This window comes from Eublepharis macularius, chromosome 2, assembly GCF_028583425.1.
Source record: "Eublepharis macularius isolate TG4126 chromosome 2, MPM_Emac_v1.0, whole genome shotgun sequence".
Lineage (NCBI taxonomy): Eukaryota > Metazoa > Chordata > Lepidosauria > Squamata > Eublepharidae > Eublepharis > Eublepharis macularius.
Genome location: NC_072791.1, coordinates 43,631,287 through 43,651,575, shown reverse-complemented (window position 1 = coordinate 43,651,575; position 20,289 = coordinate 43,631,287). Strand labels below are relative to the sequence as shown.

At 41.8% G+C, this 20,289-nt stretch overlaps 1 protein-coding gene across 2 annotated transcripts; it reads left to right on the top strand.

Annotated features, from left to right (window-relative positions):
* Positions 1-1,909: 1,909 nt before the first annotated feature.
* Positions 1,910-19,570, top strand: GSTZ1 (glutathione S-transferase zeta 1). 2 transcript variants are annotated; one of them, XM_054972472.1, is made up of 9 exons: positions 1,910-2,068; positions 5,861-5,912; positions 8,046-8,113; positions 10,502-10,582; positions 11,990-12,115; positions 14,474-14,549; positions 15,573-15,625; positions 18,428-18,477; positions 19,187-19,570. In XM_054972472.1, the coding sequence occupies exons 1-9, from the start codon at positions 2,048-2,050 to the stop codon at positions 19,311-19,313; spliced, it is 654 nt and encodes a 217-aa protein (XP_054828447.1). In that variant the 5' UTR covers positions 1,910-2,047; the 3' UTR covers positions 19,314-19,570. The 2 variants fall into 2 exon arrangements, with proteins under 2 accessions (XP_054828447.1, XP_054828448.1); XM_054972473.1 differs by lacking the exon at positions 1,910-2,068 and adding an exon at positions 5,008-5,115.
* Positions 19,571-20,289: the final 719 nt, after the last annotated feature.

Below are 20,289 nucleotides of genomic sequence, written 5' to 3'. Positions count from 1 at the left end.
AATTCACACTGTTCAGAAGATTATGTATCTCGACTTGATTGCAAGAACTAGCTGTTTGTTTACAGATCTGTATGAGATCTTATAAACTGTATACAATTTTTCTGTGTCGATTGAAAGTTATAAAATACAGGTGCTGATGCTTTCCTGTATGCATTGTTACCTAATTGACAGCATCAAGTTTATTTCTAAATAAACCTTTTACTTCTATGATCACCAAGTTTGAAGCCTTGATTTATTATTCAGACAAGGAGAGAAGGGGGACCTCAAACTGGCAAACAGAGGTAATAAAAGTTTCTCCCAACACTAAGCTTAGGAGTCTTTAGTGAGAAGTCCTAAGTATATGATGTCTAATCACTCTTATCCCCATTCTTGTTTACCTGCTCAAAGAACTCCAAGAGGCTGGTGAAGCAGGACCTCCCTTTGCAGAAGCCATGCTGATTTTTTTCCTCAGCAGACTTAGTTTCTCCATGTGCTTAATAACTAATGACTCATGGAGAGATTTGTCAAATTCTTCTCTTTTCCTTTAATTGAACCTCTCTTCATCTGATGTGATTACAGTTAAAGGAGGTTGCTTGCTTTCTTCTTGGCTGGCTTTGAGATGGTGTGACTGCTCCTAGAGAAGTACATAGATCACCTATTGTGATTTTGCAAATGATTTCATGCTAGCTTTTGACTGACAAGCTACAAAATGGTGAAGAGCGACTGCCAGCTTAGGTTTATTTCCTAAAGAAGTAAACTGAAAGCTTATTGTAAACATGGTTAAAAGACCAGATTTCTAATTTTAAAGGTTCATGCCCAAACAAATCTATCTGAAGAAAATTATTTCAATAATTTAAAATTTTCATGTAGCTACATACACACCCTTCATACACAGCAAGCAGGAAAATTTGCTCACTGTGCGAGTCTAGTCTGGCTGGTAAATAGATAAGACTTAAGAGAAAGTTTTAAAAAGCCCTTAAAGTTTCATAATTTATGATATTGCAATGGGCTTCTCTGTTTCACACTTGGCTCAAAAACAGGAGGTTATGCTTTTATTGAACCAACAATTTACAGTGCAGTCCTAATCAGAGTTACTCCAGCCTAAGCCCATTGAAGCCTGTTAGTGATATTAGTGATAGAGATGTGAATGAAGACTGCAGGAAGTTGGGATCTCTCCTGGCCAGCCAGTACACTCTAGTAAGGGAAAGCTGATTTGGCTAGTAATTAAGGGTGGGGGCCCACTCTTCTATTCCGAGTTGCGGGGCTGATGACTCCCTGGTGGCTCATCCATCGTCATACGTCTCTACCTACGTGACAGCGACATGAAGACATTCTCGCACGAGATGGACTAGTGCTACAAAAGTTGTAATCATTACCAGCTTCCACCTGTCAGGTGCAAACCAGTGTTCTACTTTCCTGGGAATGAACCACCCTGAATACAATTTGAAATGGAATTTACTTTTGAGTAGACCTGCTTGGGATTCCTCCTAAAGTGTCTGCCTAGATTTCCTATGCTAGCCAAAGCATTTTGAAGGAGTTAGAACTAGGAAATTATAGCTGAGACCAATTGTTTAACCATTCAACAGTATCTTTTATAAGCTGGTTTGAATAATGGGGGGTTCAAATCCAACTCTTTTTCCTGCTCAACATGCAACAAGCACAGCGAATATATTTTAATTATACATCCTGCTCTAAATTAAATGATTTACATTTTAAATTCTTTTTTGCCACTGTGACGTTGGCAAAAAAGGTAGGTTGGCTAGCCAATTAATTAAAAGTTACTACTAACAATGTATAATGTTCATCCTCGTGATACCTTCTTGCTGCCATCGGAAGTCTCAACTGAAGAGAAAAAATTTAAGAGCTGAGAAAACAACTAAAACTACAACTCCCAGAATTCCCTTCAACCCAATGGAAGTCTCCCAATACAAAGTCTTTGTTGAGGACTGGCCCCCAGTTAAAAAGACCGCATCGGAACAAAGAAGTCAAGTTTTATTGCCAGTGCCGGGTTATAAAAATGCTGTTTAGCTAGAGAGAGAGAGAACTTTAACAAAGGGAAGAGCGCAAGATGTGTGCCGCCTTGGCAAAGGTATTTGCTATGACTGCCCTACAGAGATGAAAAAGAAACGTACCATTCGCTTTTGTTATCTTTGTAAATACATTGCTGTTTTTTATAGCTTGTCACTAAATTGAGCAACGAATGATAGCTAAAGTTCATGGCAAGTGTTCCCCTGGAAAGAAAGCGGGGTTTTGATTAGTAAATCAAAGAAGTGCCGAGGAAACGTATTTTTGCACTCTGATTTTACACAATTGGAAGAAATATCTCCCAAGTCCCTTGCTCTCGATCATCGACAAAGGAGAGAGGCACTCATAAGCAGGCCTACTTAGAAGTAAATCCCATTGAGTGTAGTAGGTTTTAATACCAGGTACGTGCTCACGATTGCTACCACAGATTGGAACAGCCATATTAATATGCGTAAATAGCCATTCCAAAGCTCTTAAGAATTTTTAAAAATTCTTTTACCACCCCTGACCCTTAGATCTTCTCAAGAAGTACGTGTTACTCGGGGCCAAGCTACAAGTGACAAATGACACTTGAATGGCAAGTGGATCGAGTGGAGGGCAAGTGAACAGGGAGGAATACACTTGCCATTCAAGTGTCATTCGTCACTTGTATTTTGGCCCTCGGTGTCACTTATTCCCAGAAAGTGTTATTAGGAGTGCAGCCAGAATAGACAAAGATGTGTTTTCAAAGAGTAAAGATTTTCAAAGAGCAAACTTTTGAAATAATTTTGAGCATAATTCTTTTGTCTTTCTGCCAGTATTCTTTTCTACCTTTCTGGAGAATTCTTCCCTGTGACAGAGTACATGCAGTCTTTCCTGTTGCCAGGGCTTCTGCAACTAGTTCAGCCTTCATGCCATTTTAACTAGCCAGCCTTTCCCCCTACACTAGCCGCTCAGCCCATTGGGTTACAGTGCTCTGAAGAACCATTGAGTGTCACTAGACTAGGATCTGGGAGACCCAGGTTCGAATACCCACTCTGCCATGGAAGCTTGCTGGGTGACTTTCTGGGCCAGTCACACACACTCAGCCTAACCTTCCTCACAAGATTGTTGTGAGGAATAAAATAAAGGAAAGACTAATGTAAGCTTCTTTGGGTCCCTGTTCAGGAGAAATCAGAGGTATACATGAAGTAAATCCATCCGTCTGTCTGTCTGTCTGCCTTTCTCACTGAGATCCAAGGCAGATTACACAGGGCAAATGAAATACAATACAATCAACAAGTAGGACAATCACTGAGCAAGTCCAATAATGAAGAAGAGGACATTCAGTGGAACAATAGGGTACAGTAGCAGAAAATTTGAACATAAGCATAACGTTGAGCGTAAATATGAAATCTTTCTGAAACTACTCATAACTAATTAACATGGTTTGTTAAGCAATGTTGAAACTCCCTAGTGGCACATACCTGCACCAGCATACAGTATCCAATAGCATAGCATACAGTCCCTGTCCCTATCAAAGCATCCCTCTGAGCTATACAGCCCTATAATCTGGGTAGAAAGCCCTCCTGAATAATTGTTTTGCATAGTTTGCAGGAGCAAGGAGGATGGGTGCTTTCCTTCCCTCCTCAGGCAGGCCATTCCATAAGGTGGGGGCCACCACAGAGAAAGCACATGTGCAGGCAGCTGTTCATTTTCCCCTAGTGTGAGTGGTGTCTGCAGAAGGCCCTGTTCAGATGAGCGAAGTTGCCATGGTAGAACATAGAGGGAGAGATGGTTGCACAGATATGAAGGGCCAAGACCATGAAGGGCTTTGCATGTGATAGTCATGACTTTGAAGCGAGCCTGCTAACTGTTGGGAAGCCAATGGAGTGACGGCAGAATGTGAGTGATATGCATGATCCATTGGCTGCTGGGAGAATTAGAGAGCAAAATTCCAGGGTCATGGTGGCCCATGGAGCTGGGCAAGTTGTGTGACTTGCTTGGGTAGCAGGTTTAAAGGGAACTTTTGTTGACCAGTGTTGACTCTCTGGAGCCCTTCTGGCCTTTTAAAAGTCTGACAGTTGGCACCTGTCCTTTGTTATCCCCTGTGGTGTCACTAAATAGGTTTTTGAAGGTTTTTTTTTTAAAAAAACCTGGTAATTGTTATGGTGCTATAATAATCTTCTGCCAGTTAATTGTTTCCAAATATAATAGAACTGCTGTCGTGGATGCATAAAAAAGAACAAAAAAGGAGAGGAGGAAGCAAGTCACCATGGTAATCATGATAAACACACCCACAAGAACCAATGCTGAGTGCATACGGAAAAAGTCAGAAAAAAGATGTAGGAAAATGTGCAGAAAACTCCCGTGGACAGAAGTTCCACTGCCAATGTGCGTGTCTCGGCATTTGCAGTTGTAATGAAAGCAGCACAGAGGATTCTTATTTTATGGAAGCAATCTGAGATTTCTTTTTCTAAAAATGAAGTTTCTGGTTCTTTTGGCTATGAAGCAAAACTTGAATACAGGCAGCCAGAGGCCATTCTGAGTACTGTTAGTTGGGAGTAAAGTGGGGTATGAATGTTTTAAAAATCAAATCAGGTTCAGGGTAGTGCAGTAACTAGAGAAGACTTTCTTATTGAAAGTTGCCTCAAGCATCGTGAGCAGGAGCTATGGTATAAATTAAATAGTTAAATAAATTGTGCAGAGATTCTGTCTTGTGGGAAGCTTCTTGGCCTTTCTAACCCCTTTCCCTGCCACCTTTTCTGCTTCTCAAGCCTCTTCTTGGTCTTCTTCCACCACCTCTTGCCAAAATATCCTGAGTCCAGCAGTAACTCAGATATTGCAGCTAGTCCAAACTCTCTCTCTCTGAATGGGTGTGTGTGGCATTTACAAACAGTGGCAAAGATTGCCTATTTCTCAATACAAAGATCTGCACTTCTTTTGTACACAATATACTTGGTTCTTGCCTTTTTCAGCATATGGGATTGCACGTCAGATTTTGTCATTCTCTTGCTCTACTTTGCCCTTTGACAGCTAAAGGGTGGGGCTTATGCAACTTCTCTGGCTGCAGAAGAAGGTTTTCCTCCACTCCCCCAATCTGATCTGGGTTTCTCTAGCAGAGAGAGACACAGTATGGAAGCATCTAAAAAGGTGAGAGAAAGAGGGTTTAGGGGAGCTGCCTTTTTATTACTTCATTGCAAATTATCGTTTCCCATTCACTCCCGCAGTGCATATTGGGAATATTAGTTCCAGTTGTTATAGGAGGCATGCTTCTCCATAGCTCAGCGTTTCTCAGGAACTTCCTAATGGTTTCAGAGAAGGCTGAAAATAACAAAAATGGGGAAAGATACTGTTTCAAAACAGGGGTGTGCGAGGCCAATCTTGCCTGAATTGTGCCTTTTTAGACTGAATCCGTTGCCTGAAAAGCAATCTTTACTGTCAAACATGGCACTCCAGAGGGATACCTGTCTTACGCTTTTATTATGGCTTAGGTTGTAGTTAGGGTTGCCAACTGACTGGAGAAAAAATGTCCTGTCTCTTTAATAGAGGATTTGTGGGGTGTTATTTACCTGGTGATGTTATTTACCTCCATGCCATGAAAAACTTCAGCTGCCTATTTCTATACATGAAGCCCGTTAAAGGAACAGGACATTTTCCTCCAGGTCTATTGGCAGCCCTAGCTGCAGTCTTAAGAATATTTTCCTGAGAGTAATCCCCATTGAATAAAATTGGACTTACTTCTAAGTAGACCTGCTTAGGATTGCTGCTCACGTCCTCAGTTGCTAATTAAGATAAATATGTTGCCTCCACCTTGTACAGTATTTATACTTTTATGTTAATGAAGCTGCTACAGTTGCAAATTCATGTATATATATTTTCCCCTGTTCCTCTGCAGCCTGTACTTTATAGTTATTTTAGAAGTTCCTGCTCCTGGAGAGTGCGGATTGGTAAGAACAACTATTAAATCCTATTCCATGCTGATGCTGCCAGTCAAAGCTTTTCACATTTGCTTGCCAGAATGCAGTTAATCAGTGACTCATTAAGTCAGAGATCAGCAAAATAGATACCTGAAAGAGTAGCCGCTTCTGGAGGGTTGGTGTCTTCTGTTTCCTCAGTGGACAATAACAGAATTTATTTGAGAGAGGAAAAAATCTGGTTATGGTCATTTCACTTATTATCAAATGGGAGTATCGTGGAAGCCGTGGTCAGGTTATCCCATGTGATGGTCACACTCTTCAGGTGCATGTACAGGAAGGCTGCAGTTGGCTACAGCCTAGGGATGCCATGTGTAAAACGATGCACGTAAGCAGTATGTCAGTTCCAGTGCAGAAGTGATCTCCATGCATTATTTTTTTAAGATGTGAAATGGCCCTTAGTAGCTGCAGGAAACTTTCATGATACAGACCAAGTTCACTCCATCCTGTATTATGGATGTTCTAAAATCATTCTGCGCTCTTAGAAACTTATATGTGGCTGTTCACTTTTGTGTTTGGCTGCTCTTTCTATTCCGGATCTGGAATTAGTTAAAGAGAGACAAAAATTACACGATCCAGATGTCTGCCTTCTCTATATTCTTTCAAGGCATCCTGAAAATGTATTAGATGGAAATTATGTGGATCCTGGAAAACTTTTATATCAAGAAGGCTGACAGAGTTGGGGTTTTATTGACCCATGTTACCATATGTGGTCAGGAGACATATGTCCCCTAGACATGTGTCCATGTGTATGATGCCCACTTCCTAATTTGGGCCCAACTTCACACTAGGGTAGTCAGAGCATCAGGAAGAAAATTTTCCTTCTACCACCTCTCACTCCTAAGTTTTACACTCAGTTTAAGAGAATGATCCCAACCTGGGCAAAGACCAACCCAAACTGCAGTGAAAGGATCTTGGACAAAATGATAGGATTATGTTTGCAAGAACTGGTATCTTGAAGATGGTGAAATTAGTGATTATTTAGAACACTCAAGCAGTCACAACAGTATCAGGCATACTGCCGAAGTACCAAAGAGAGAGAGTCCACATTAACATGCAGATATTTCAGACAGCCACAAATTGTGCAACTTTTATCATTCAACAAGGGGAGGCGAGAGAGAATGCACAAGAGGGTGAAGCATATAGACTCATATATGCAGTTTCCAGGCAGTGATCCAAACCCTCAAGCAGGGACTGAATACAGCACCCAATTATGCTTAGACTTAAATGGAAAGCCAGTGCAGTCTGTGGAGCATGGATGTGATGCCCTTTTCTTCCTGCTGGACTCCCAGCAGCCTTTAGCTCTAGAGTTCAGCTGGGAGAAGAATGCCTGCAGCAACATAAAGATTCAGCCCTCCTCTCTCATGCACACACACACACTTCTTCTGTTATTAAAATTAGACCTGCCCATCGTCTTACCTTATATATGAATGGGACAAACATGCAAGCCGCAGCCAAGACTCCCAGTTTGGTGTTCAACAGGCAAGGTGAATTTGCTTTATGGTATAGGAACCACTGCTGTTTCTTTTAAATGTCACTGAATCTGCTTCAATCAAAACCAGACAACTGCTATTTGCTACTGATTTCTTCTTTTTTAAAAGTGTGATGTTATTGTACAGATTCTTTTTGCAATGCTGTTTGAACTTGACCAGTACCTGAGCACATAAGAAGTTGCATCAGACCAATAGTCCCTCTAGTCAAGCATCCTGTTTCACGCAGTGGCCAATCAGTTTCCCTGGAGAGCCAATGATCAGGGCAGAGACCAAGGCCTTCCTCTGGTTTTCTCTCCTAGGCTAGCACTGGTATTGAGATTTTTTGCCTCGTGGCTAGGAGCCACTGAGGGACCTCACCTCCATGAATCTTACCCCTTTTAAAGCCATCTATGCTCTTGGTGACACTATGTCCCCAGGTGGTGAATTCTACAATTTAATTACTCATTGAGGAAAGAAGTACTTTCTTTTGTCTGTCCTAAATCTATTGCTCACCAGCTTCATTGGGTGCCCCTTCATTATTGTATTGGCAAAGGAGAAAAGGTTCTGTCCATTTGTAGAATGTGTACTGTGGTAGGTAACTTACCAGAATATATGTGTTGTCCTTTTCTTGTAGCACTGGCTTTGAAGGAAATTGCCTATGATCAAGCACCAGTGAATCTTGTGAAGGATGGAGGGCAGCAGGTAGGGGGAGAGCTACGTTCAGCTTGCACGGCTGGCTTGATTAGAAGCCAAAAACTAGCAGTTTTCCACGAGGGATACATCAAGTTTCTCTTTGTCTGTAAGGATAAAGGCTTTTTAAAAAGTTGGACTTGAGGTTGTGTAAGTTTTCCAATTCTTCTGCATGGTTTCTTCTTCTGTAAGGTTTCCCATTCTTAAAAGAAAATAAAAATAGTCAGTTGCTCCTTTCCATTGCTGGCTGTTACTCCACCACTTCTGTATAAGGAGCAGCTTGTCCCACTCTGAATGTCAATTGTTAGTGGCAGAAACAAAAGGGGCTTCTCTCAGTGTACTGGGGACTCACAAAGTCAATATCCTCTGTGTGTGTTTTTCTGTGTCCTCATCAGCTTGAAAATGAAAATGAGCCTTGCTTTTATTTTGCATTGAGAATGTATTGTCGAAGGCTTTCACGGCCAGAGAACGATGGTTGTGGATTTTCCGGGCTGTATAGCCGTGGTCTTGGCATTGTAGTTCCTGATGTTTCGCCAGCAGCTGTGACTGGCATCTTCAGAGGTGTAGCACCAAAAGACAGAGATCTCTCAGTGTCACTGTCTGAGACTGACACTGAGAGATCTCTGTCTTTTGGTGCTACACCTCTGAAGATGCCAGCCACAGCTGCTGGCGAAACGTCAGGAACTACAGTGCCAAGACCACGGCTGTACAGCCTGGAAAATCCACAACAACCATTGCACTGAGAATGTTTGGATGGTGGTGGTTTTTATTCAAGGAGGCTTGTTCCTTTAGACAAAGGCTGAGAAGCTATATTCTTAACCAGGAAAAGGTACAGATTTTCTGGCACTGGCAGAAAATGATAGAAACAAAAACGTCTACTTTGAACAGCTTACTAAACAAGCACTTTCAAAACCTAACTCTGTATACAATAATGCCAATAAGCATCACTTTATCAAAAATGAATGTTATTTTGTTTTCAGTGCAAAATACAGGATTCACAAATTGCAACAGTGTCTGTAAATTTAGATAGAGACAATATCACTAGTTCTCCACATCTATTTTCCATTCCTATTGTATCTGTACTTCAAAGTTTATTGATTTAGGACTCAACTGTTCATGTGGATTGCACTGTTATAAGCATTATATGTGCAATAAACTCTGAAGTGGAGACCTATTGATAGTCTGTCTAAATTATATTTACAGATGCTGTTGCAACAAACAAACGAAAGAAATTTCGTGGCACCTTAAAAAGATGTTTTTATCCACTTAATCGGATGCACAAAGTGAGCAGCTGCATATATACACAGAGAAAAAAATGTATAAGCATCAGGACCTGGTGAAATATTATGTATATTGGACAGAGACCTGTATTGCAGAATTAGTATAGAGATTTGAAGCCATTGTCCTGGTTCAAGTGGGACTTAGAAAGAAATAACAGTATTTATTATGTTGCTTTTTTTTGAAATTTTTTTATTTTTAATATCTAACATAAAAAACTACAAAAAACTACAAAAATATAAAGGGGAGAGAGGGGAAAAAAAGGGAAGGGAGGACTGGGAAAAGGGAAAGGGCAACACACAAACAACAAACGCTACACTACATGTCTTGTATTCCCTTCATGCTGTAATTTTTCTTAAAAGTTAATTTTCTAATATGCTATCAGATTGGTAGGTTTTATACAATACAAACTATATTCAGGATCAGGCTTTCTTCCCCCCCCCTGCATCTCGGTCTCAGTTCTCTCTGTGCGGCTGGAGCAGCTGCGCCCACTCTCTCCTCCCCCCCACTTTCCTCTTCAGACTTTGAACTGTCTTCCTGCTGGAACTCCTGATGGTTGAGCAAAAAGTCTGTCAGCTGCGCTTCTGATGTAATCTTGTAAGTTTGATCCTTATATCTGAACCAGACGCCTTCTGGAAACAACCATTTATATTTTACATCACATTTCCTCAAGAAAGCCGCAAGTCCTTTATACTTGAATCTTCTTTTACAGTATTTATTATGTTGCTGATGTGTTATATTGTTGGAATTTTGCTTTGGCTCTATCCATTTTGGGAGAAAGAACCATGGAGTCAATACACTTTGGCCAATAATTGGAAAACCCGTTATGTCCCTTTGTGTGCTGCGCATTGCAGTAAGGGCCTTGTTGGCCTTCAGGCAGAAATTTGAATATCCTTATCAGAATTCCAACTAAAACTTATGATGGAGCATGCATTGTAGTGCTGTTTATAAGAACAATAATATGCATGGGACACCCAGGGACATTCCCTTTGGCTACCAGATCTGCAGTGCAATCCTAAACAGAATTACACCCTTCTGTGCCCATTGAAGTCAATGGGGTTTAGAAGAGGGTCACTGTGCTTAGAATTGCAGTGCATATTAGAAACTGTCCTGTCTCCACAGCGGTCATCTGAATTCCAGTCTGTGAATCCAATGCAACAAGTCCCAGCCCTCAAAATTGATGGCATCACCCTCTCTCAATCAGTGAGTATGCAATCTATATTAATTATTTGCTTGGTTCTATTGTCTAGATAAAGGTCCTTTACCCTCTTTAAGGGTATAATATTTCTCAATATCAGACTAACAGTGCAATCCTAAACAGAGTTACTCCATTCTAAGCCCATTGAAATGTACAGGCTTAAACTGGAGTAACTCTGCATAGGATTGCACTGTTAATATCTGTTGAAGGGAAATCCACATTGGATAGGATAGAATCATCCATCAGCACTTAATAGAATTGTTTTAATCTGCTGTGATCCCACCCTGACTCAGCTTGAATATTTAATCCAGTTAGTGGTTGTAAGATCCCACCAAGGTTTTCCATAGTAAGGGACCATTACTTATGCAACCAACCCTAACACCACTGAACAACATTGGCTCAGAAAACCAACAGGATACACAGTGTAATACTAGCAAAATAACCCACTGTGAATACAGGCTAATTAGAAACAAAGTTTAGCCAAAGTGTTTTATACAATATCCCCTACACAAGCATACAGAATAACAATTTAAAGACACAAATTATTACAATAAAATATAAAGTGTTCTATATCCAATATTTACAATAGCCAGAAGTAAGAATTTCTGTTATAAGTTTAGAACGTATAGAATTATACAATTATAATGGAATATTAAACTCACCAACCTATGGGTTTGGCTTGGGCTTTATTAAGCTCTCTGGTGAAGATAAGCTTTAATGTATTGTTGCCAGAAGGAAAGATTGAAGGACTTCGTCCTATGGAAAATGGTATTGATGGCTAATACAGTTTAGGAGTGTAGATGAACAGAAGTTCTAAACAATACTAGTTTAATACTGAAGGCACTTTATAACAGAAGTTCTAACTACAGAAGTTCTAGATTGAAGGCAATTTAACATTGAAGTTGGTTGCCTAAAATCAATATGGACCTTATTTCTTGTGTGTGGCTAATGTAAATACTGGATAGAACACTTTATATTTTATTATAATTATTTATTCATGTGTCTTTAAGTTTTTATTTTGTAAGGCTAAACCTTGTTTCTAATTAGCCTGTTTTCACAGAGCAGAACCACAAGTGACAAAAGGCACAGATTGGTCACTTGTCAGCTTCCCTCAAGGTTTGATGGGAAATGTAGGCAGCCTGGCGGAATGTTGGACAAGTGACAGTTGAAAATTCCATTGGACAGCAGTCGGAGAGCCAAGCTGCGAGACCAGGATGCCTACATTTCCCATCAAAACTTGAGGGAAGCTGACAAGTGTCCAATCTGAGCCTTTTGTCACTTGTGGTTCTGCTCACAGTGGGTTGTTTACTTTGCCAGAACTGGCTTAAACCAAGATCTGGAGTCTTCAGCCTAGATTCTTCTTTCCTCTTTCCATCAACTTGATCTTATCCAAGTTTTTATGCTTACTTCAGCTGGCCATAATGGAGTATCTGGAAGAGACACGGCCAAACCCTAGAATCCTGCCTCAGGATCCTAAGAAGAGAGCTGAGGTCCGGATGATCTCTGATCTCATTGCTTCTGGAATTCAGCCATTACAGGTATTGTCTTTTGCCAGGGTGTGTCCACCCTGGCATTGTTTGATCAGAGGTCACTGCTGGCACTGAGTCCAAGGGAACCCCAGGAAGACAGAAGGTCCTTTCCAAGGCTGATGGAGTTACTTATGACCCAGTTCCCTTTTTATTTTAATACTGCTACTCAGTGCCTCCAGCCCATACATTCTCTATTTGTTATAGTCTTAGGAAACAAGGAGCAAAAGATCTTGGGGGAAACTGTAAAGCTAAGTAAGCTCAGTAGCTATGGGATAAAGGGCCAAGTCCTCTTGTGGATCGAAAACTGGCTAATTAATAGGAAACAGAGAGTGAGTATAAACGGGCACTTCTCACAGTGGAGGGTGGTGAGCAGTGGGGTGCCACAGGGGTCGGTATTGGGTCCAATGCTTTTTAACTTGTTTATTAATGATTTGGAATTGGGATTAAGCAGTGAAGTGGCTAAATTTGCAGATGACACGAAATTGTTCAGGGTGGTGAAAGCCAGAGAGGATTGTGAGGCACTCCAAAGGGATCTGTCGAGGCTAGAAGAGTGGGCATCCATGTGGCAAATGAGGTTCAATGTAGCCAAGTGCAAAGTAATGCACATTGGAACCAAAAATCCAAAATATAAATACAAGTTGATGGGGTCTGAACTGGCGGAGACTGACCAAGAGAGAGATCTTGGAGTCATGATAGATAACTCACTAAAAACGTCAGCACAGTGTGCGACTGCCATAAAAAAAGCTAATGCTATGCTAGGGGTTATTAGGAAAGGGATTGAAAACAAATCAGCCGGTATCATAATGCCTCTGTATAAATCGATGGTGAGGCCTCATTTGGAGTACTGTGTACAGTTCTGGTCGCCACACCTTAAAAAAGATATCATAGCACTGGAAAAAGTACACAGAAGGGCAACTAAAATGATTAAAGGGTTGGAACACTTTCCCTATGAGGAAAGATTGAGGCGCTTGGGGCTCTTTAGCCTGGAGAAAAGATGACTGAGGGGAGACATGATAGAGGTTTACAAGATAATGCACGGGTTAGAGAAGGTAGAGAAAGATGTGTTTTTCTCCCTTTCTCACAATACAAGAACTCGTGGGCACTCTATGAAATTATTGAGCAGTCGGGTTAGAACAGATAGAAGAAAATACTACTTTACACAAAGGGTGATAAACACATGGAATTCGTTGCCACAGGAGGTGGTGGCAGCTACAAGCATTGCCAGCTTCAAGAGGGGACTGGACAAATATATGGAGCAGAGGCCCATCAGTGGCTATTAGCCACAGGAGATAGATGGTATTCTCTTTGTGGGGAGGTGGTGCTCTGTTGTCTTGGTGCTGGAAGGAAGGCAGTGGGAGGGCTTCTGGTGTCCTGGCCTCACTGACAGCCCTTTAGATGGCACTGGATTTCTAGCCACTGTGTGTGACAGAATGTTGGACTGGATGGGCCACTGGCCTGATCCAACATGGCTTTGCTTATGTTCTTATGTTCTTAAGGACATGGCTTTGAAAAAGACTTTGTCAAATATTATTAAAAATCTGCTTTTTGTTCTGCAGTCCCTAGTGTTATAGAGTTACCTGAACTGGTCCAAGATCAACTTGGTCTCAAGGTTGCTCTATACGCAAAGCCGCAGAATTATAGAATAACAAACTAGATCAACTCTAAGACCTGGTACAGCACCATGTATGGCTGGACATATTTTTCAAAACATTTAAGGGTGTAGAATGGTGTCATTGTTGCCCAAGGTGTGCACAGTCATTCTGCTATCATCTCTGGTCAACAAGAACCTGTAGACTTCATAGCAATGCGGGGATAGGCAACTGAGAGTGCAAGGACCAAATCTGTCCTCTCCCAATGTTTCAGCCTAGCCCAAGCATAACCCCTGAATCCAAAGACCTCATCTGCATGGGTGTGCTGCTGTGTACCTCAGTCACTTTCTGTCAAGCTGAGACAAAGGCAAAGGGGACTTTGGGCTGCCGCCATCACCACCCCTCCCCTAGTGAGAACAGCAACAGTCTCTGCCAGATTTCTCCACTTTGTGCTTCTTAGTCACTTGCTCCCAGTGTCTTGGCTTATGCATAAGAGGACCTAGACACACAAAGAGGAACTACTGGTAGAAGGACCTATTGGAAGATACTGCCCCCTTCTTGCATCATGTCAGACGACCAGTGCTGCTGTCCAATCAGACAGTGCTGGACTCAGAATCCGGCTGCCACTGAAGAGTAGTTGCAATAGAAAGAAAGGTAACAATGGCTCTCTCTCCTACCCTCTCAAACTCTCTTTAAAACACTCATGCCTCTGTATAGCCACAATTAACTTCTTAGCTGTGAGGAAAGCTAATCTTAAGATTCTTCCTGCATTTCTCAGAACCTGGCTGTCCTGCAGCAAATGGGAGAAAAGAAGCTGGAATGGGCTCAGCACTGTATCTCTCGTGGCTTCAAAGGTGGGATCACACAGTGAACTGCAGAGCTGCATTTAGCTGTGCCAACAGGCAGGAGTTTTATGTGAAAAGCCTGTCTGCTTATCTATCTTGTCCTGGGAAAAGTCAATGAAATAGCTACAGCATCCTGCAAGCCCCTTGGAGATTCTTTAAGTCCTCCCAAAAGAAGGGGGGAAAGCAGGACAGAAATATTTTAAATAAAAATAGGGAGCTGTCATGTGGTGGAGATGCCCAGCCAATGGAAACTGGTCTTTAGCAATTTCTCAGAGAATTACCTGAAAGCACAACTAACCTTTAATGCATATTTCCAACATTGAGAACATGAAGGGTGACTCTTAACAACAGCTGGACGAAGGCATGCTGGTGCAGACATGGCCTCGGTAACCACTAAGAACAGACAAATCTCATCATATTCAGCAAACACAAGACTCCTCACCCCACATACAAATTGTAGAGCTTTGATGGGAGACGGGGTGAGGGGCAGGGGAGGAGAAGAGAATGGCAGAAACTTAAAGTGCAATCCAAACAGCGTTACTCCAGTCTAAACCCATTGTTTTCAGTGGGCTTGGACTGAAACAACGCTGTCTAGGATTGCACTGTTAGTCCTTTCCCCACCCACTGCTTTCTGCATTTGCATGAGAAACACAAGATGTGGGGAAGAGAGGGGGAGGGACATGTGCAAAAGAAGTGACATGTGGGATAATGGTTCATCATACCTCCTACCTCTTCCTTCCTTACAATCCCCACCTCACACAGCTTTGCCACCAACTGGCTGGTACTCCTTTCTGTGTCTTAAAAATGGCCATAAATACGGTTTTTCCTAGAGGCACCTCTTCTAACCCACTTACCGTTTTTTTTCTTTCAAGCCCTATGACAAATCAAAAGCTTTCTGAGATTATTTCAAATTTACTTGATTTTTATTAGAATCCTGTATAGCCATGCAATTCATTCATTGATCTATGCAAAGCCATATGCAGAAAGGTGGAGCTGCTTGGTTTTAACTACTGCACAACTTTGTTCCTCCAGCTTTGGAGCAGATCCTGCAGGAAACAGCTGGGCGCTACTGCGTTGGGGATGAGGTAAGACAAGCTGAGATCAAAGACACCTCTGATCACTAGTAGAACTACAAACCCAGAATTAGTAAGGTTTGCATAGCTACCATATCAATAGGGATCTATCTACCTTGATTTCATAAGAAATGTTTTTCTCTACAGTATAGCCAGTGTATAGATCCAGTGGTGTAAAATGTTTATAACCAAATAGGATGTATAGGTGGCATATAGGTAATGTAGTTGCAAATGGTTCTACATTGACAACACAGCATATACATCACCCATTAATACCTGTACTATTAAATTTGCCAGTTTTGTTCAGTTACATTCTATGGCCTACCAGTAAAACTGACAGTTGAAAGAGAACTCTGCTGTTATAACTATTTTCTTGTCTATGCCCCCTCCCTCCCTCCCTCCCACCCACCCACCCACCCACCCACAATTTCAGTCATTTGGGAACCTCCAGCTAGGATCCTTGTTAGCTTACCAGGTGTTAGATACAGCAAGTCAGTCTATGGCACCATCTACTGCTAATAATTACACAGCATATTTTTTATTTTTTTTTAATAAATAATTTACACAGCATATTTCAGGTCACTTTTTTCTTCTATATCAAGTGGGTGCTACTGAAAGTGCTGAGTGATGCAATTGAGACATTTGTGGAGCTGGAAGAAGTGCTGATACTTATTTAAAAAAGGCTTTAAATGCTTGAGTAGGCACTGCAATGCAGGAGAAGTAAAGGAAGAACCACCAAAATAATGTGGATTTGATCATTTTTGTCCATGACATGAGCCAGATGGTTTGGTTAGTAGAATGCTTCTTGAAAAAGCCCTAGATCCTTGGAAATCAAGCAATCTTCCTATACACTGACAATATGTAAGCCCTTAGCATTCAGAGGTGGCAGCAACCAGATTGTTGATTTTCTGTTCCTTGTGGGTAACTTGCATTGTCTCATGTGCCAAGATGGTCAATAGAGGCCTATATATGGCACAAAGATATTTTCAAATGCCTGAAGGAAGTGTAAGAGAAAGGGGTCCTTTCAGATCCAGTTCAGCTTCCTTACATACTTAGAGATACAAGGCTCCATGGTAGACATCTTTTTGTTATATATAATCAAAGCAAAGTGAGTACTGATAACACAGAATACATTTAATTCTGAACTGGGCCACAAAGTATGAGAATGAATAGATCTGCAAAATAGAGCTAAGGATAGATGTGGGGTGACTTCTCTACAAACTTGAAGTCCAGAGGTTGTAGAAAAATCTGGAAAAATATATTGGGGGAATTAAAACTCCACAAAATAATGGAAACAACCTCTGTCACTTTAAGAAAAGAAAATGCCCACTGAGTTGTGTTGCCATTTTGGAGGTGGCTAGACAGTCGTAAAAATATCGCTGAGCTTTTGAATCTTGATTTCTATAAAGTGGAGGGGTGGAATGGGAGGCCAAAACAGCCCTGGAAAAGGTTCCAACCCCTCCCTTGTCATGTCCCTGCTGAGGGAGGACTCACTGGGGCCAGGCTCAACCATGACCAGGGCCTGCAGCCACTGGATAGCTCAGCTGGACTTACAGGCAGTCGCTTCAGGACTTTTGCAACTGGACCATAATTTTCCCGGGGGAGGGAAGAAAGGAAAACTGAAGAGTGGGAAGGGGGCAGATAAAGGTAGGTTGGCTGGTAGGTGGGAAGAACAGAAGGAAAAGGGGAATGGCTGTATTAGGAGAGGAGGATACAGGGGGAAATTAGATGCCCTCCACAAGTACTTGAGAGTACCCTGCTTGTACAATTGCTATTAAGGAAAAATGCCAGAGCAGAACTAAAAAGAACCAAAAGAGAAATTGAAAGGACTTCTCACAGTAACTTGCAGGCTGATAAGCATAATATTAAAATACATTGCATATGAAAAACAAACAAACAAACACAAAGTACAGCAGTCACCCAAAAACACAGTTAGTCCTCTACAGTTTGTTCTTATGAGACTGTATCATGCTGTGGTAGATAAGCTAGTAAGTGTATTGAGCCATTGAAACTTCAGAGTAGCTGTGCTGCAGCAGACCAACGGTCCATCTGGTCCAGCATCTCGTTTCCTATAACAACAAACCAGATGCTTCCCCCCCCCACCCCACCCCAGGCCATCAAATAGAGACCTGCAGGACCAAGCCCCTCTAGCACTGGTATTCAGAGGGTTTCTGCCTCTGAATCTGGAGGTTCCATTTAGGTATCATTGCTAATAAGCACCGGTGGACCGATTCTCCATGGATTTCTCTAATCGCCTTTTAAAGCCACTAGTACGGTTACTGTGGCAGTGAGTTCCACAATTAAGCCAGATTCCAAAAACTGTTATTTGCAGGCTCACCTACAAAAAGTGTGGCAAGCAGTCATCTAGCTCACTAACAGCAGCATCACAACGTTTGAAGGACAAGGTGGCGGTGATTCCAGTGCATTTTCATACTTGCATCTAATCATTGTGTTTTCAGATACAATATTTTGCATTATCTGCTCTACCGTTTATTGTAAGATTTCCCTCATTTTCTCTATCACAGTTTCTTACAGTAAACATTAAAAGAGTTCATTGAATTCCACAGGAAAACTGTATGATCTAAGATATTTGGCAGAAGGGAACAGAGGAAGCAAAACCTTGATTAAGACCATCAATAAGCCTCTGAGATTAAAAGTATCATAAGGCAATTGCCTTCACTTCATAACAAAATTACACACTCAAGGTCCAGCACTCCAGCCAGCAGCCCATGATGGATTGAGAGGTGGTAGTAACAGGAAGTCTCTGGGTTCAGCCAAAGGGTGGTTGAATTACTTGTTTCTGCTTCACTGTAGGTGTCTATGGCGGACCTGTGCTTGGCCCCTCAGGTGTACAATGCTGAGAGGTAAGCAACAAAAGCTGTTTGGTTAGGTGAGGTTCTGCCAGTTGTTCTAGTGGCAAGGCTAGCTATTTGCATTGAGGCGGATTCCCAGTTTCTCACAGGAAGGCTATAAGTTTTCTTGCATGTGGGTTTCATTTCTAGAGCCCCGTTCTGAAGGGTCATAGGTAAAGCTGTCCTTTATGCTTAGAGCCAAACACGGAGTCATCTCTGGTCACAGGCCAATGATGTCTCTTGCACATGCTGCCCAGAACTGAGGAATCTCGTTTGCAACCCAATGTTAGGATCCATTCATAGATGGCAAGAGAGGCCAGAAGAGTTTAATACATCAAATCCCATCTCTGTGCTTCCCAGTGCATCGCTTTTTATGGCTACTAGCTATCTGACTTTGCTAAAAAACCCTCCAGTCTTCAGCAACGCCTTTCATGAACCACCTGGATGGTTAACTTGCACCTGCATGGAGCCACGAGATGTTCCTCTACCCCATCATCATTCACTAGCTTAGCTGTCTAATCTAAATTGTGGCCCCTCTGAACAGGGGTGCTTAATTTGTGTATTCAGCACTTTGCTGGTACTAAATAAATGTTTATAAAGGTGGTTCTTCAAAGACCTTGTAAAGGTGGTCTTTGTACAAGTGCTGACTTTAAGTCATGGCTGAATACTCATTTCTAGAGCATGCTGCTATAGTAACTACTAAACTCTCTTCTCCTTCTAGATACAAAGTTGATCTTGCTCCATACCCCACAATAATAAGAATCAACAAAGCTCTTCTGGAGTTAAAGGAATTTCAAACAAGTCATCCATCGCAGCAGCCAGATACTCCTCCAGAACTAAGAGCCTAGAAGCTGATTTGGTTTTGTACTGCCAGGGCTGTAGACTTCACCAGCTCACATCTATGTGGGAAACCCCATTTGGGGGCAGATTTAGCAAAGAACAAAGCTCTGGAGCTTTCCTGCCAGCTATTGGAAAGTCAGAGGAGAAGAGAAGAGACCCTACTGTACTAGCGCAATAATGCAAATACGCCTGCTCCGGAGCATCGTTTGACAACTGTATGTGCCACCCTGAAGCTGATTAAAGAGCCTCTGAGTGTTCTGCCTGAGTTGAGTAGCTGCTGACTTGGCCAAGTCACTGTGATGGCAAGAGTGTCTACAGCCAGAGAGCGCACAAAGTTACATACAAAGGGAAGTTACATCTTAGAACATGTCAACAGGGGAGATGTGAGGGGGTTTTTTTTCCACTAAAAGGAGACTGTGTTTGAGGGGAGGAGATTTTGCATCCAAATGCTACTGCTAGAAGTTTCTGAACCATTTGTGCAGCAGACATAATGCCCATGCAGTAGTAATTAGTAAGGATTACTAATAATATGGAAATCTATGCTGGGTGAGAAAGATAAAGGTACCTTCAAAAACAAAAAGCATAGATTTCTACGGGATACTGACCCGTCCCACACCTCCTTTTAAAAACCTAGGAAAGAGCCTGATTACAAATCTCCTTTGCCTCTCCCTGTGCAAGATACTTGCATATGCGAACCAGTGGTCACTGGCCTTACTGAGGACCTCTGTAACTCCAAAGCATTACCCCACTGGCAGCTTTAGTTAACAATTTATTCGTTTGGAGAAGAAGAGCTGCCCTTATTCTGTTGCTCTGCAGTGTTGGAACACAACTACTAAAAGGGATCTTGAAAATATTTAACAGCAGCCCAAGTTCCAACTAAAAACTTTTTCCTTTTGGCAGCCAAATAGAGGTTTTGTCAGCAAATGCTTGGTCCCAGCCCCTTTGATTTCTAAGGTAACAGGGTAACGAGGGATGCAATTCTTT

Excerpts from the sequence above, each read along its gene's own strand:
- GSTZ1 (XM_054972472.1), top strand. The coding sequence starts at position 2,048 with ATGTGTGCCGCCTTGGCAAAG. Across the intron at positions 5,913-8,045 it reads CTCCTGGAGAGTGCGGATTG|CACTGGCTTTGAAGGAAATT; the intron begins GTAAGAACAACT and ends CTTTTCTTGTAG. Across the intron at positions 8,114-10,501 it reads TGAAGGATGGAGGGCAGCAG|CGGTCATCTGAATTCCAGTC; the intron begins GTAGGGGGAGAG and ends CTGTCTCCACAG.